The 17,675-nt window shown below is 42.0% G+C and overlaps 1 protein-coding gene across 7 annotated transcripts in view; it reads left to right on the top strand.

The window, feature by feature from the left end:
* LOC139755387 (BTB/POZ domain-containing protein 3-like) overlaps positions 1-17,675 on the top strand; it is a 167,276-nt gene that overhangs the window by 74,282 nt on the left and 75,319 nt on the right. For all 7 annotated transcript variants that reach the window (XM_071673840.1, XM_071674208.1, XM_071673932.1 and 4 more), the window contains one exon: positions 546-750. In XM_071673840.1, the coding sequence (XP_071529941.1) occupies positions 546-750 (205 nt within the window). The remainder of the gene's footprint in view (positions 1-545; positions 751-17,675) is intronic.

Below are 17,675 nucleotides of genomic sequence, written 5' to 3'. Positions count from 1 at the left end.
GTATGATCATTTAAAATGTATTTTCGATGATAAATTGGTCAGGAATATGTGATAGTATGATTAAAGTTACAAGAACAAGATTTAGACTCCAGATGATTTGGTTAGATGCACTGATGGCATGATAAAGTTGTTTCAGATGAAAATACAAGAATATGTTCTGTTGCAGTGGAGTCTTTTTGTGCGTGAAGGAGAGGTGTGATCAGAGATCTTAATCTCATGCAATGAATCATCTTAATGGTAGTGTGAAAACTGAAGAACTATGAAGTGCTCATAATGAATTAGCTTGGATGCCTTTGTTTGATTTAGCACATTGGGCATGGGTTGAAGATGTGTATGAATGTACTGAGTGGCTGCATACTCTTGGTCCTATCCAAGTTAATGTGAACATAGTTACATAGATATATGAATAGAGAGATAAATCTTCCAGGTATATCATGTTTATACTTTTACTTTTATTTTTAGGTCTATGATTTTTGGCCTGGAATAAAATTATCTTTTATTCAAGAGTTCCAGACAGTGATTATAACTTCATCTTGTCATTGCAGATACATCTATACTGATGACATCACTTTAAGATCATTCGACCAAGTGTGTGAAATATGCTATGCTGCTAAGAAATACATGATTCCTTCCCTTGTGGAGCAATGCACTCGGTTCATATGGAAGGATCTTTACCCTGGGAATGTTTGTCGAGCTTATGAGTTTGCACGGTTGTTTGAAGAACCAAGTCTCTTGGAAAAATGTTTACAGGTATGTGAAACTTCTGATATCAGTGAAGATTAACATAGTTATTCAGATATTTGTGTCAGTACCCCAAGAAAATAGTTGTTTGGAATTCATAAGGATTTAGTATAAGAACATGGTAGATTTAACATCTGTGAATTTCATTTGATAGGTGGAAATTCACTATCAGTGTAAGGAATAGACACTGACACTTTAAATTTAGTAGCAAAAAGGTAATTTACTTTAGATAGATGATATTCAAGTGATGATTGTACCAGCTTTGGACAGGAAAAAGGATTCCTTAGTATGCTCTACAAGCATTTCATCTACTCTGCTCAGAATTGTGCCTCATCTGCCTGGTCATCCACCCTACTAAAAACAAATACAGCAAACCTACAAACCACAAAATAGAGTGCTCAAAACAATCACTGGCTTTTTTAGCAACCAAAGGCACTCGGCACACCTAACAAAGAAAATGATTCTCTCAATAAAGTCTTACATCTACATGTTTGGCACTCAGTTCTTTGTAACAGCTCTAGAACCTTTTCATCCAAACCACTCCATAGTTACTGTCCATCCCCCAAATAGAAATAGAGAAGTAATCCCTGCCACAAACTTCAGAAGCTTATACTCACAGATCCCTCCTCCACAAAAAACATCAAAATAACATAACATGTACTCACAGAAATGACATAAGAATAACAAAACATTTCTTTTCTTTCAAACTATTCGCCATTTCCCGCGTTAGCGAGGTAGCGTTAAGAACAGAGGACTGGGCCTTTGAGGGAATATCCTCACCTGACCCCCTTCTCCGTTCCTTCTTTAAGAAAATTAAAAAAAAAAAAACATATAGTCACAAAAATGACCTAGCAACACTAAGATACCCACAGAAATGATCTAGCAAAGGGAAATGACTTAGAACACTAAGATATGCATGGAAATGACCTAGCAGACACTAAGAACCTTCCTCCAAGGCTGCTAATTTAGGGATTTTGTCATTACATTCAGTAACATTTGATGCCACATATCTATTTCTTTAACATGTAGCATTTTTTTTTTTTTTTTTTATTATACTTTGTCGCTGTCTCCCGCGTTTGCGAGGTAGCGCAAGGAAACAGACGAAAGAAAAGGCCCAACCCCCCCATACACATGTATATACATACGTCCACACACGCAAATATACATACCTACACAGCTTTCCATGGTTTACCCCAGACGCTTCACATGCCTTGATTCAATCCACTGACAGCACGTCAACCCCGGTATACCACATCGCTCCAATTCACTCTATTCCTTGCCCTCCTTTCACCCTCCTGCATGTTCAGGCCCCGATCACACAAAATCTTTTTCACTCCATCTTTCCACCTCCAATTTGGTCTCCCTCTTCTCCTCGTTCCCTCCACCTCCGACACATATATCCTCTTGGTCATTCTTTCCTCACTCATTCTCTCCATGTGCCCAAACCACTTCAAAACACCCTCTTCTGCTCTCTCACCCACGCTCTTTTTATTTCCACACATCTCTCTTACCCTTACGTTACTCACTCGATCAAACCACCTCACACCACACATTGTCCTCAAACATCTCATTTCCAGCACATCCATCCTCCTGCGCACAACTCTATCCATAGCCCACGCCTCGCAACCATACAACATTGTTGGAACCACTATTCCTTCAAACATACCCATTTTTGCTTTCCGAGATATATATATATATATACGACTGCCGCAGTAAGAGAAAAAAACTCAGAACTGACGTGCTGGTGCGGCGAGAACAGAACACGGATTACACCAGAGTTCAAAATAGCAAGATATTGTCCGGTGACGCCAGCTGGATCTACAACTCCAGCCCATCCTCAACTACTGGGCTGCAACTCCAGCAAGGACATGGTCACACCCATCGACAACGGTAACCTCCAGAAGACCGATTTCGACGATGAAGGCCTGCACTGTGGCTGAGAGATTGACTTGAGGAGGCAGAAGTGATATTGTGACAGTGATTGTGTCAGCGTCGCGTCGCCTCGCCGCAGTGTATCGAGACAGACTTCCCCAGAACTTTTAAAGGGGAAGTAAATGTTTATAGTTGTGTTAATGGAGTGATAGTTTTCATGCATGGTGTTTTTGACAAGAAAATAGTGAAGTTGGAGAAAAATGTAGCTTAGACATTGAAGCTTATTGACACAGTGGTGAAATTGATGAGAACTGCTATTGACGTTTGTGTGAATAAATTGTACATTTCCTTTTCCATAGCCAGAGGTTGAACCATTATGTGACATTCATTTTTTTTCATTCATTTCAAGCTAAAAGTTTGTTTTCTAAATTGTTTCTTACATTTTTCATATGTATATATATGTATGTGTGTGTGTGTGTGTGTATGTGCATATGTGTGTGTGTGTGTGTGTGTGTGTATATGTATATATATATGTATATTATCCCTGGGGATAGGGGTGAAAGAATACTTCCCACGTATTCCTCGCGTGTCGTAGAAAGCGACTAGAGGGGACGGGAGCGGGGGGCCGGAAATCCTCCCCTCCTTGTATTAACTTTCTAAAATGGGAAACAGAAGAAGGAGTCACGCGGGGAGTGATCATCCTCCTCGAAGGCTCAGAGTGGGGTGCCTAAATGTGTGTGGATGTAACCAAGATGTGAAAAAAGGAGAGATAGGTAGTATGTTTGAGGAAAGGAACCTGGATGTTTTGGCTCTGAGTGAAACGAAGCTCAAGGGTAAAGGGGAAGAGTGGTTTGGAAATGTCTGGGGAGTGAAGTCAGGGGTTAGTGAGAGGACAAGAGCAAGGGAAGGAGTAGCAATACTCCTGAAACAGGAGTTGTGGGAGTATGTGATAGAATGTAAGAAAGTAAATTCTCGATTAATATGGGTAAAATTGAAAGTTGATGGAGAGAGGTGGGTGATTATTGGTGCATATGCACCTGGGCATGAGAAGAAAGATCATGAGAGGCAAGTGTTTTGGGAGCAGCTAAATGAGTGTGTTAGCGGTTTTGATGCACGAGACCGGGTTATAGTGATGGGTGATTTGAATGCAAAGGTGAGTAATGTGGCAGTTGAGGGAATAATTGGTATGCATGGGGTGTTCAGTGTTGTAAATGGAAATGGTGAAGAGCTTGTAGATTTATGTGCTGAAAAAGGACTGATGATTGGGAATACCTGGTTTAAAAAGCGAGATATACATAAGTATACTTATGTAAGTAGGAGAGATGGCCAGAGAGCGTTATTGGATTACGTGTTAATTGACAGGCGTGCGAAAGAGAGACTTTTGGATGTTAATGTGCTGAGAGGTGCAACTGGAGGGATGTCTGATCATTATCTTGTGGAGGCTAAGGTGAAGATTAGTATGGGTTTTCAGAAAAGAGGAGTGAATGTTGGGGTGAAGAAGGTGGTGAGAGTAAGTGAGCTTGGGAAGGAGACCTGTGTGGGAAAGTACCAGGAGAGACTGTGTACAGAATGGAAAAAGGTGAGAACAATGGAAGTAAGGGGAGTGGGGGAGGAATGGGATGTATTTAGGGAATCAGTGATGGATTGCGCAAAAGATGCTTGTGGCATGAGAAGAGTGGGAGGTGGGCTGTTTAGAAAGGGTAGTGAGTGGTGGGATGAAGAAGTAAGAGTATTAGTGAAAGAGAAGAGAGAGGCATTTGGACGATGTTTGCAGGGAAAAAATGCAATTGAGTGGGAGAAGTATAAAAGAAAGAGACAGGAGGTCAAGAGAAAGGTGCAAGAGGTGAAAAAAAGGGCAAATGAGAGTTGGGGTGAGAGACTATCAGTAAATTTTAGGGAGAATAAAAAGATGTTCTGGAAGGAGGTAAATAGGGTGCGTAAGACAAGGGAGCAAATGGGAACTTCAGTGAAGGGCGTAAATGGGGAGGTGATAACAAGTAGCGGTGATGTGAGAAGGAGATGGAATGAGTATTTTGAAGGTTTGTTGAATGTGTCTGATGATAGAGTGGCAGATATAGGGTGTTTTGGTCGAGGTGGTGTGCAAAGTGAGAGGGTTAGGGAAAATGATTTGGTAAACAGAGAAGAGGTAGTAAAAGCTTTGCGGAAGATGAAAGCCGGCAAGGCAGCAGGTTTGGATGGTATTGCAGTGGAATTTATTAAGAAAGGGGGTGACTGTATTGTTGACTGGTTGGTAAGGTTATTTAATGTATGTATGACTCATGGTGAGGTGCCTGAGGATTGGCGGAATGCGTGCATAGTGCCATTGTACAAAGGCAAAGGGGATAAGAGTGAGTGCTCAAATTACAGAGGTATAAGTTTGTTGAGTATTCCTGGTAAATTATATGGGAGGGTATTGATTGAGAGGGTGAAGGCATGTACAGAGCATCAGATTGGGGAAGAGCAGTGCGGTTTCAGAAGTGGTAGAGGATGTGTGGATCAGGTGTTTGCTTTGAAGAATGTATGTGAGAAATACTTAGAAAAGCAAATGGATTTGTATGTAGCATTTATGGATCTGGAGAAGGCATATGATAGAGTTGATAGAGATGCTCTGTGGAAGGTATTAAGAATATATGGTGTGCGAGGCAAGTTGTTAGAAGCAGTGAAAAGTTTTTATCGAGGATGTAAGGCATGTGTACGTGTAGGAAGAGAGGAAAGTGATTGGTTCTCAGTGAATGTAGGTTTGCGGCAGGGGTGTGTGATGTCTCCATGGTTGTTTAATTTGTTTATGGATGGGGTTGTAAGGGAGGTAAATGCAAGAGTCCTGGAAAGAGGGGCAAGTATGAAGTCTGTTGGGGATGAGAGAGCTTGGGAAGTGAGTCAGTTGTTGTTCGCTGATGATACAGCGCTGGTGGCTGATTCATGTGAGAAACTGCAGAAGCTGGTGACTGAGTTTGGTAAAGTGTGTGGAAGAAGAAAGTTGAGAGTAAATGTGAATAAGAGCAAGGTTATTAGGTACAGTAGGGGTGAGGGTCAAGTCAATTGGGAGGTGAGTTTGAATGGAGAAAAACTGGAGGAAGTGAAGTGTTTTAGATATCTGGGAGTGGATCTGTCAGCGGATGGAACCATGGAAGCGGAAGTGGATCATAGGGTGGGGGAGGGGGCGAAAATTTTGGGAGCCTTGAAAAATGTGTGGAAGTCGAGAACATTATCTCGGAAAGCAAAAATGGGTATGTTTGAGGGAATAGTGGTTCCAACAATGTTGTATGGTTGCGAGGCGTGGGCTATGGATAGAGATGTGCGCAGGAGGATGGATGTGCTGGAAATGAGATGTTTGAGGACAATGTGTGGTGTGAGGTGGTTTGATCGAGTAAGTAACGTAAGGGTAAGAGAGATGTGTGGAAATAAAAAGAGCGTGGTTGAGAGAGCAGAAGAGGGTGTTTTGAAATGGTTTGGGCACATGGAGAGAATGAGTGAGGAGAGATTGACCAAGAGGATATATGTGTCGGAGGTGGAGGGAACGAGGAGAAGAGGGAGACCAAATTGGAGGTGGAAAGATGGAGTGAAAAAGATTTTGTGTGATCGGGGCCTGAACATGCAGGAGGGTGAAAGGAGGGCAAGAAATAGAGTGAATTGGAGTCATGTGGTATACAGGGGTTGACGTGCTGTCAGTGGATTGAAGCAAGGCATGTGAAGCGTCTGGGGTAAACCATGGAAAGCTGTGTAGGTATGTATATTTGCGTGTGTGGACGTGTGTATGTACATGTGTATGGGGGGGGGGGTTGGGCCATTTCTTTCGTCTGTTTCCTTGCGCTACCTCGCAAACGCGGGAGACAGCGACAAAGTATAAAAAAAAAAAAAAAAAAAAAAATATATATATATATATATATATATATATATATATATATATATATATATATATATATATATATATATATATTTATATTTATTTATTATACTTTGTCGCTGTCTCCCGCGTTTGCGAGGTAGCGCAAGGAAACAGACGAAAGAAATGGCCCAATCCCCCCCCATACACATGTATATACATACGTCCACACACGCAAATATACATACCTATACAGCTTTCCATGGTTTACCCCAGACGCTTCACATGCCTTGATTCAATCCACTGACAGCACGTCAACCCCGGTATACCACATCGCTCCAATTCACTCTATTCCTTGCCCTCCTTTCACCCTCCTGCATGTTCAGGCCCCGATCACACAAAATCTTTTTCACTCCATCTTTCCACCTCCAATTTGGTCTCCCTCTTCTCCTCGTTCCCTCCACCTCCGACACATATATCCTCTTGGTCAATCTTTCCTCACTCATTCTCTCCATGTGCCCAAACCACTTCAAAAACACCCTCTTCTGCTCTCTCAACCACGCTCTTTTTATTTCCACACATCTCTCTTACCCTTACGTTACTCACTCGATCAAACCACCTCACACCACACATTGTCCTCAAACATCTCATTTCCAGCACATCCATCCTCCTGCGCACAACTCTATCCATAGCCCACGCCTCGCAACCATACAACATTGTTGGGACCACTATTCCTTCAAACATACCCATTTTTGCTTTTCGAGATAATGTTCTCGACTTCCACACATTCTTCAAGGCCCCCAGAATTTTCGCCCCCTCCCCCACCCTATGATCCACTTCCGCTTCCATGGTTCCATCCGCTGCCAGATCCACTCCCAGATATCTAAAACACTTCACTTCCTCCAGTTTTTCTCCATTCAAACTCACCTCCCAATTGACTTGACCCTCAACCCTACTGTACCTAATAACCTTGCTCTTATTCACATTTACTCTTAACTTTCTTCTTCCACACACTTTACCAAACTCAGTCACCAGCTTCTGCAGTTTCTCACATGAATCAGCCACCAGCGCTGTATCATCAGCGAACAACAACTGACTCACTTCCCAAGCTCTCTCATCCCCAACTGACTTCATACTTGCCCCTCTTTCCAAAACTCTTGCATTTACCTCCCTAACAACCCCATCCATAAACAAATTAAACAACCATGGAGACATCACACACCCCTGCCGCAAACCTACATTCACTGAGAACCAATCACTTTCCTCTCTTCCTACACGTACACATGCCTTACATCCTCGATAAAAACTTTTCACTGCTTCTAACAACTTTCCTCCCACACCATATATTCTTAATACCTTCCACAGAGCATCTCTATCAACTCTATCATATGCCTTCTCCAGATCCATAAATGCTACATACAAATCCATTTGCTTTTCTAAGTATTTCTCACATACATTCTTCAAAGCAAACACCTGATCTACACATCCTCTACCACTTCTGAAACCACACTGCTCTTCCCCAATCTGATGCTCTGTGCATGCCTTCACCCTCTCAATCAATACCCTCCCATATAATTTACCAGGAATACTCAACAAACTTATACCTCTGTAATTTGAGCACTCACCCTTATCCCCTTTGCCTTTGTACAATGGCACTATGCACGCATTCCGCCAATCCTCAGGCACCTCACCATGAGTCATACATACATTAAATAACCTTACCAACCAGTCAACAATACAGTCACCCCCTTTTTTAATAAATTCCACTGCAATACCATCCAAACCTGCTGCCTTGCCGGCTTTCATCTTCCGCAAAGCTTTCACTACCTCTTCTCTTTTTACCAAATCATTTTCCCTAACCCTCTCACTTTGCACACCACCTCGACCAAAACACCCTATATCTGCCACTCTATCATCAAACACATTCAACAAACCTTCAAAATACTCACTCCATCTCCTTCTCACATCACCACTACTTGTTATCACCTCCCCATTTGCGCCCTTCACTGAAGTTCCCATTTGCTCCCTTGTCTTACGCACTTTATTTACCTCCTTCCAGAACATCTTTTTATTCTCCCTAAAATTTAATGATACTCTCTCACCCCAACTCTCATTTGCCCTTTTTTTCACCTCTTGCACCTTTCTCTTGACCTCCTGTCTCTTTCTTTTATACATCTCCCACTCAATTGCATTTTTTCCCTGCAAAAATCGTCCAAATGCCTCTATCTTCTCTTTCACTAATACTCTTACTTCTTCATCCCACCACTCACTACCCTTTCTAACCAACCCACCTCCCACTCTTCTCATGCCACAAGCATCTTTTGCGCAATCCATCACTGATTCCCTAAATACATCCCATTCCTCCCCCACTCCCCTTACTTCCATTGTTCTCACCTTTTTCCATTCTGTACTCAGTTTCTCCTGGTACTTCCTCACACAAGTCTCCTTCCCAAGCTCACTCACTCTCAGCACCCTCTTCACCCCAACATTCACTCTTCTTTTCTGAAAACCCATACAAATCTTCACCTTAGCCTCCACAAGATAATGATCAGACATCCCTCCAGTTGCACCTCTCAGCACATTAACATCCAAAAGTCTCTCTTTCGCATGTCTGTCAATTAACACGTAATCCAATAACGCTCTCTGGCCATCTCTCCTACTTACATAAGTATACTTATGTATATCTCGCTTTTTAAACCAGGTATTCCCAATCATCAGTCCTTTTTCAGCACATAAATCTACAAGCTCTTCATTTCCATTTACAACACTGAACACCCCATGTATACCAATTATTCCCTCAACTGCCACATTACTCACCTTTGCATTTAAATCACCCATCACTATAACCCGGTCTCGTGCATCAAAACCACTAACACACTCATTCAGCTGCTCCCAAAACACTTGCCTCTCATGATCTTTCTTCTCATGCCCAGGTGCATATGCACCAATAATCACCCACCTCTCTCCATCAACTTTCAGTTTTACCCATATTAATCGAGAATTTACTTTCTTACATTCTATCACATACTCCCACAACTCCTGTTTCAGGAGTATTGCTACTCCTTCCCTTGCTCTTGTCCTCTCACTAACCCCTGACTTTACTCCCCAGACATTCCCAAACCACTCTTCCCCTTTACCCTTGAGCTTCGTTTCACTCAGAGCCAAAACATCCAGGCTCCTTTCCTCAAACATACTACCTATCTCTCCTTTTTTCACATCTTGGTTACATCCACACACATTTAGGCACCCCACTCTGAGCCTTCGAGGAGGATGAGCACTCCCCGCGTGACTCCTTCTTCTGTTTCCCATTTTAGAAAGTTAATACAAGGAGGGGAGGATTTCTGGCCCCCCGCTCCCGTCCCCTCTAGTCGCTTTCTACGACACGCGAGGAATACGTGGGAAGTATTCTTTCACCCCTATCCCCAGGGATAATATACACATATATATATATATACATATACACATACACACACATACACATACATACGCACATATACACACACACACACACACACATACATATATATACATATGAAAAATGTAAGAAACAATTTAGAAAACTGCAACTTCTAGCTTGAAATGAATGAAAAAAAAAAAAAGAACGTCTCATAATGGTTCAACCTCTGGCTATGGCAAAAGGAAATGTATAATTTATTTACACAAACGTCAGTAGCAGTTTTCATCAATTTAACCACTGTATCAATAAGCTTCAATGTCTGAGCTACCTTTTTCTCCAATTTCACTATTTTCTTGTCAAAACACCATGTATGAAAACTATCACTCCAGTAACACACTATAAACATTTACTTCCCCTTTAAAAAGTTCTGGGGAAGTCTGTCTCTATACACTGCGGGAAACTCCACCACCTGGCGAGGTTTGTGTTGCAATGGTTCCCGATTCACAGCATAATTTTAGCTTTTTATTTATAATCTATCAACTATTTTAGTGGTTTCGGTCATGAAAAAATGAAATTGACATGTATTGTCCATGATAGTGACCATGAATCAGCATGGACCAGCCTGGGATGGGACTTACATGGGTTCAAATCCTGGGTATGACTGTTAGCCTGCACCCAATCTAAGTGTTCATCCTCCCTTCAGGGCTGGTTGATAAATGGGTACCTGGCATAGTCTAGAATATATATGTGCATACATACATAGAAGTGGAGACATAGTATAAGGTTAAGAGATGGGGCAAAATGAATGTGACTCTATCCCTATAACACACAAGTAATAATCACAAGAGATAAAAAAAGAATGCATGGTAATAAAAGATCAAGGAAATTTTCTGGAATGGACAGGGCTTATACAGAACCTAAATGGAAAAATTTTATTTAAGATTTACCAGTGCAGATTCAGTATTAGACATGTTTGAGAACAGAAGTGTATCATCATCCCAGCTGAACCTTCCACTCACCAGTCTTGTCCAGGACTGTAGTTTGTGCAACCACCCGTTGGTGTGCAGTCATCAGCATTCATTTTACAGTAGGAACAATGGGCAAGAAAATAGTGAACATTTTCAAGCCAAGTGATTAGATGACAAGATATGTTAAATGGCTAAGCAGAATAAAGATAGATGAAATGTAATATTACAGCAAATTTTGCAAATGTTCTCTGACAGCTAGATTAATTGACACTGAAAGACACCATAACACATCAAAGCACAATAGAGCAGAAGAGCTGTTTAGTTCTACAATAAGAAGAATTCTCTTGTCAGAAAACTCAGTGATTCCAGATAGTCAGAGGGATGTGTAGCTTTATTCTTATTAGGGTACTGTGCACTAAGAGAAATAGACCATTTGACTCATATCTGCAAAGTTTGCTTTCTTGACAGCACATGTGGAAGGACTTGAAGCTTAGGAGACCAGTGTGCAGTGCATTGATATAAATGTTGATTGTGCCACATTTTATCAGTAAGCTAAAGAATTATATAACTTACTGATTAATGAAAGTAATGACTTTTTTGACATGATTATTGGATTCTTTCTCCCCTATCCCTGGGGATAGGAGAGAAAGAATACTTCCCCCATATTCCCTCCATGTTGAAGAAGGCGACTAAAGGGGTAGGAGAGGGGGCTGGAAACCTCCTCCTCCCTGTATTTAAACTTCTAAAAGAGGCAACAGAAGTGCTCATCCTCCTCGAAGGCTCAGATTGGGGTGTCTAAATGTGGTTGGATGTAACCAAGATGAGAAAAAAGGAGAGACAGGTAGTATGTTTTAGGAAAGGAACCTGGATGTTTTGGCTCTGAGTGAAACGAAACTCAAAGGTGAAGGGGAAGAGTTATTTGGGAATGTCTTGGGAGTAAAGTCAGGGGTTGGTGAGAGGACAAGAGCAAAGGAAGAAGTAGCACTCCTCCTGAAGCAGGAGTTGTGAGAGTATGTGATAGAGTGTAAGAAAGTAAACTCTCGATTGATACGGGTAAAACTGAAGGTGGATGGAGGGAGATGGGTGATTATTGGTGCGTATGCACCTGGTCATGAGAAGAAAGATCATGAGAGGCAAGTGTTTTGGGAGCAGCTGAGAGAATGTATTAGCAGCTTTGATGCACAAAACCTGGTTACAGTGATAGATGATTTGAATGCAAAGGTGAGTAATGAAGCAGTTGAGGGTTTAATTGATGTACATGGGGTGTTCAGTGTTGTAATTGGAAATGGTGAAGAGCTTCTGGGTTTGTGTGCTGAAAAAGGACTGGTGATTGGGAATACCTTGTGTTAAAAAGAGATATACATAAGTATATGTATGTGAGTAGGAGAGATGGCCAAAGGGTGTTATTGAATTATATGTTAATTGATAGGCATGTAAAAGAGAGACTTTTGAATGTTAATGTGCTGAGAGGAGCAGCTGGAGGGATGCCTGATCACTATCTTGTGGAGGTGAAGATGAAGATTTGTAAAAGTTTTCAGAAGAGAAGAGGAAACGGTTGGAAGAAGAGAGTGGTGAAAGTAAGTGAGGTTGGAAAGGAGACTTGTGTGAGGAAGTACCAGGAGAGATTGAGTGCAGAATGGAAAAAGGTGAGAGCAAATGACGTAGGGGAGTGGAGGAGGAATGGGATGTATTTAGGGAAGCAGTGATGGCTTGCATGAAAGATGCATGTGGCATCAGATAGGTGGGAGGTGAGCAGATTAGAAAGGGTAGTGAGTGGTGGGATGAAGAAGAAAGATTGTTAGTGATAGAGAAGAGAGAGGCATTTGGATGAGTTTTGAGGGACTTAGTGCAAATGAGTGGGAGATGTATAAAAGAAAGCAGCAGGAGTTCAAGAGAAAGTTGCAAGTGGTGAAAAAGAGGGCAAATGAGATTTGGGGTGAGAGAATATCATTAAATCTTTGGGAGAATGAAAAGATGTTTTGGAAGGAGGTAAATAAAGTGCATAAGACAAGAGAGCAAATGGGAACACTGGTGAAGGGAGCAAATGGGGAGGTAATAAGAAGTAGTGATGAAGTGAGGAGACGGAGTGAATATTTTGAAGGTTTGTTGAATGTGTCTGGTGATTGATTGGCAGATATAGGATGTTTTGGTTGGGGTGGTGTGCAAAGTGAGAGGGTCAGGAAGAATGGTTTGGTAAACAGAGTGAAAGCTTTGCGGAAGATGAAAGCCGGCAAGTTGAAGGATTTGGATGGTATTGTTGTAGAATTTAATGAAAAAGGGGGTGACTGTGTCATTGATTGGCTGGTAAGGGTATTCACTGTATGTATGGATCATGGTGAAGTGCCTGAGGATTGGCAGAATGCATGCATAGTACCACTGTACAGAGGCAAAGGGGATAAAGGTAAGTATTCAAATTACAGAGGCATAAGTTTGTTGAGTATTCTTGGGAAATCATATGGGAGGGTATTGATTGAGAGGGTAAAGACATGTACAGAGCATCAGATTGGGGAAGAGCAGTGTGGATTCATAAGTGTTAGAGGATGTGTGGATCAGGTGTTTGTTTTGAAGAATGTATGTGAGAAATACTTAGAAAAACAGATGAATTTGTATAAAGCATTTATGGATTTGGAGAGGGCATGTGATAGGGTGGATAGAGGTACTTTGTGGAAGGTTTTTAGAGTATATGGTGTGGGAGGTAAGTTGCTAGAAGCAGTTAAAAGTTTTTACCAAAGATGTAAGGCATGTGTACGGGTAGAAGAGAGGAAAGTGATTGGTTCCCAGTGAATGGCAGTTTGCAGTATGGGTGAATGATGTCTCCATGGTTGTTTGATTTGTTTATGGATGGGGTGGTTGGGAGGTGAATGCTAGAGCTTTGAAGAGAGGAGCAAGTATGCAGTCTGTTGTGCATGATAGGGCTAGGGAAGTGAGTCAGTTGTTGTTCGCTGATGATACAGCGCTTGTGGCTGATTCTGGTGACAAACTGCACAAGTTGGTGACTGAGTGTAGTAAAGTGTGTGAAAGAAGAAAGCTGAGAGTAAATGTGAATAAGAGCAAGGTTATTAGGTACAGTAGGGTTGAGGGACAAGTTGATTGGGAGGTAAGTTTGAATGGAGAAAAACTGGAGGAAGTGAAGTGTTTTAGATATCTGGGAGTGGATTTAGCAGCTAATGGAACCATAAAAGTGGAAGTGAGTCACAGGGTGAGGGAGGGGGTGAAGGTTCTTGGAGCTTTGAAGAACGTGTGGAAAGCAAGAATATTATCTTGGAGAGCAAAAGTGGATATGTTTGGAGGTTACATGGTTATATGGTTACAAGGCATGGGCTATAGATAGGGTTGTGCAGAGGAAGGTGGATGTGTTGTAAATGAAATGTTTGAGGACAATATGAGGTGTGAGGTGGTTTGATCGAGTAAGTAATGAAAGGGTAATAAATGTGTGGAAATAAAAAGGGTGTGGTATACCAGGATCGATGTGCTGTCAATGGATTGTACTAGGGCATGTGGAGCATCTTGGGTAAACCATGGAAAGGTTTGTGGGGCCTGGATGTGGAGAGGGAGCTGTGGTTTCAGTGCATTACACATGACAGCTAGAGACTCTGTGTGAACAAATGTGGCCTTTATTGTCTTTTCCTGGAGTTACCTCCCTGGAGGAGGTGTGGGATGTTATTTCATGTGTGGTGGGGTGGCGACGGGAATTGATGAACACAGCAAGTATGAATATATACCTGTGTATATATGTATATGTCTATGTATATGTAAGTATATGGTAAAATGTATATGTATGTATATGTGCGTGTATGGGCGTTTATGTATGTACATGTGTATGCAGGTGAGTTGGGCCATTCCTCGTCTGTTTCCATGTGCTACCTCACTGACGCAGGAGACGGCAATTATGTATGATGATGAATATATATTCATTTATCTATTTATTATACTTTGTTGCTGTCTCCCCTATCCCATATATATATATGTGAATAAGAGCAAGGTAATTAGGTACAGTAGGGTTGAGGGTCAAGTCAATTGGGAGGTAAGTTTGAATGGAGAAAAACTGGAGGAAGTAAAGTGTTTTAGATATCTGGGAGTGGATCTGGCAGCGGATGGAACCATGGAAGCGGAAGTGAATCATAGGGTGGGGGAGGGGGCGAAAATCCTGGGAGCCTTGAAGAATGATTGGAAGTAGAGAACATTATCTCGGAAAGCAAAAATGGGTATGTTTGAAGGAATAGTGGTTCCAACAATGTTGTATGGTTGCGAGGCGTGTTCTATGGATAGAGTTGTGCGCAGGAGGTTGGATGTGCTGGAAATGAGATTTTGAGGACAATATGTGGTGTGAGGTGGTTTGATCGAGTAAGAAATGTAAGGGTAAGAGAGATGTGTGGAAATAAAAAGAGCATGGTTGAGAGAGCAGAAGAGGATGTTTTCAAATGGTTTGGTCACATGGAGAGAATGAGTGAAGAAAGATTGACCAAGAGGATATATGTGTCGGAGGTGGAAGGAACGAGGAGAAGTGAGAGACCAAATTGGAGGTGGAAAGATGGAGTGAAAAAGATTTTGAGTGATTGGGGCCTGAACATGCAGGAGAGTGAAAGGAGGGCAAGGAATAGAGTGAATTGGATCGATGTGGTATACCGGGGTCGACGTGCTGTCAGTGGATTGAATCAGGGCATGTGAAGCATCTGGGGTAAACCATGGAAAGTTCTATAGGGCCTGGATGTGGAAAGGGAGCTGTGGTTTTGGGCAGTATTACATGACAGCTAGAGACTGAGTGTGAACGAATGGGGCCTTTGTTGTCTTTTGCTAGCACTACCTCGCACACATGAGGGGGGGAGGGGGATGTTATTCCATGTGTGGCGAGGTGGCGATGGGAATAAATAAAGGCAGACTATGAATTATGTACATGTGTATATATGTATATGTCTGTGTGTGTATATATATGTGTACATTGAGATGTATAGGTATGTATATTTTGTGTGTGTGGACGTGTATGTATATACATGTGTATGGGGGTGGGTTGGGCCATTTCTTTTGTCTGTTTCCTTGCGCTACCTCGCAAACGTGGGAGACAGCGACAAAGCAAAATAAAAAATAATGATAATGAAATATAATATAATATATATATATATATATTTATTTTATATTTATTTATTATACTTTGTCGCTGTCTCCCGCATTTGCGAGGTAGCGCAAGGAAACAGACGAAAGAAATGGCCCAACCCCCCCATACACATGTATATACATACGTCCACACACGCAAATATACATACCTACACAGCTTTCCATGGTTTACCCCAGACGCTTCACATGCCTTGATTCAATCCACTGACAGCACGTCAACCCCGGTATACCACATCGCTCCAATTCACTCTATTCCTTGCCCTCCTTTCACCCTCCTGCATGTTCAGGCCCCGATCACACAAAATCTTTTTCACTCCATCTTTCCACCTCCAATTTGGTCTCCCTCTTCTCCTCGTTCCCTCCACCTCCGACACATATATCCTCTTGGTCAATCTTTCCTCACTCATTCTCTCCATGTGCCCAAACCACCTCAAAACACCCTCTTCTGCTCTCTCAACCACGCTCTTTTTATTTCCACACATCTCTCTTACCCTTACGTTACTCACTCGATCAAACCACCTCACACCACACATTGTCCTCAAACATCTCATTTCCAGCACATCCATCCTCCTGCGCACAACTCTATCCATAGCCCACGCCTCGCAACCATACAACATTGTTGGAACCACTATTCCTTCAAACATACCCATTTTTGCTTTCCGAGATAATATTCTCGACTTCTACACATTCTTCAAGGCCCCCAGAATTTTCACCCCCTCCCCCACCCTATGATCCACTTCCGCTTCTATGGTTCCATCCGCTGCCAGATCCACTCCCAGATATCTAAAACACTTCAATTCCTCCAGTTTTTCTCCATTCAAACTCACCTCCCAATTGACTTGACCCTCAACCCTAGTGTACCTAATAACCTTGCTCTTATTCACATTTACTCTTAACTTTCTTCTTCCACACACTTTACCAAACTCAGTCACCAGCTTCTGCAGTTTCTCACATGAATCAGCCACCAGCGCTGTATCATCAGCGAACAACAACTGACTCACTTCCCAAGCTCTCTCATCCCCAACAGACTTCATACTTGCCCCTCTTTCCAAAACTCTTGCATTTACCTCCCTAACAACCCCATCCATAAACAAATTAAACAACCATGGAGACATCACACACCCCTGCCGCAAACCTACATTCACTGAGAACCAATCACTTTCCTCTCTTCCTACACGTACACATGCCTTACATCCTTGATAAAAACTTTTCACTGCTTCTAACAACTTTCCTCCCACACCATATATTCTTAATACCTTCCACAGAGCATCTCTATCAACTCTATCATATGCCTTCTCCAGATCCATAAATGCTACATACAAATCCATTTGCTTTTCTAAGTATTTCTCACATACATTCTTCAAAGCAAACACCTGATCCACACATCCTCTACCACTTCTGAAACCACACTGCTCTTCCCCAATCTGATGCTCTGTACATGCCTTCACCCTCTCAATCAATACCCTCCCATATAATTTACCAGGAATACTCAACAAACTTATACCTCTGTAATTTGAGCACTCACTCTTATCCCCTTTGAATTTGTACAATGGCACTATGCACGCATTCCGCCAATCCTCAGGCACCTCACAATGAGTCATACAAACATTAAATAACCTTACCAACCAGTCAACAATACAGTCACCCCCTTTTTTAATAAATTCCACTGCAATACCATCCAAACCTGCTGCCTTGCCGGCTTTCATCTTCCGCAAAGCTTTCACTACCTCTTCTCTGTTTATTTTACTTTGTCGCTGTCTCC

The sequence above is a fragment of the Panulirus ornatus genome, chromosome 1, assembly GCF_036320965.1.
Source record: "Panulirus ornatus isolate Po-2019 chromosome 1, ASM3632096v1, whole genome shotgun sequence".
NCBI classification, from domain to species: Eukaryota; Metazoa; Arthropoda; class Malacostraca; order Decapoda; family Palinuridae; genus Panulirus; species Panulirus ornatus.
This window is presented reverse-complemented; position numbering and strand designations above follow the sequence as displayed.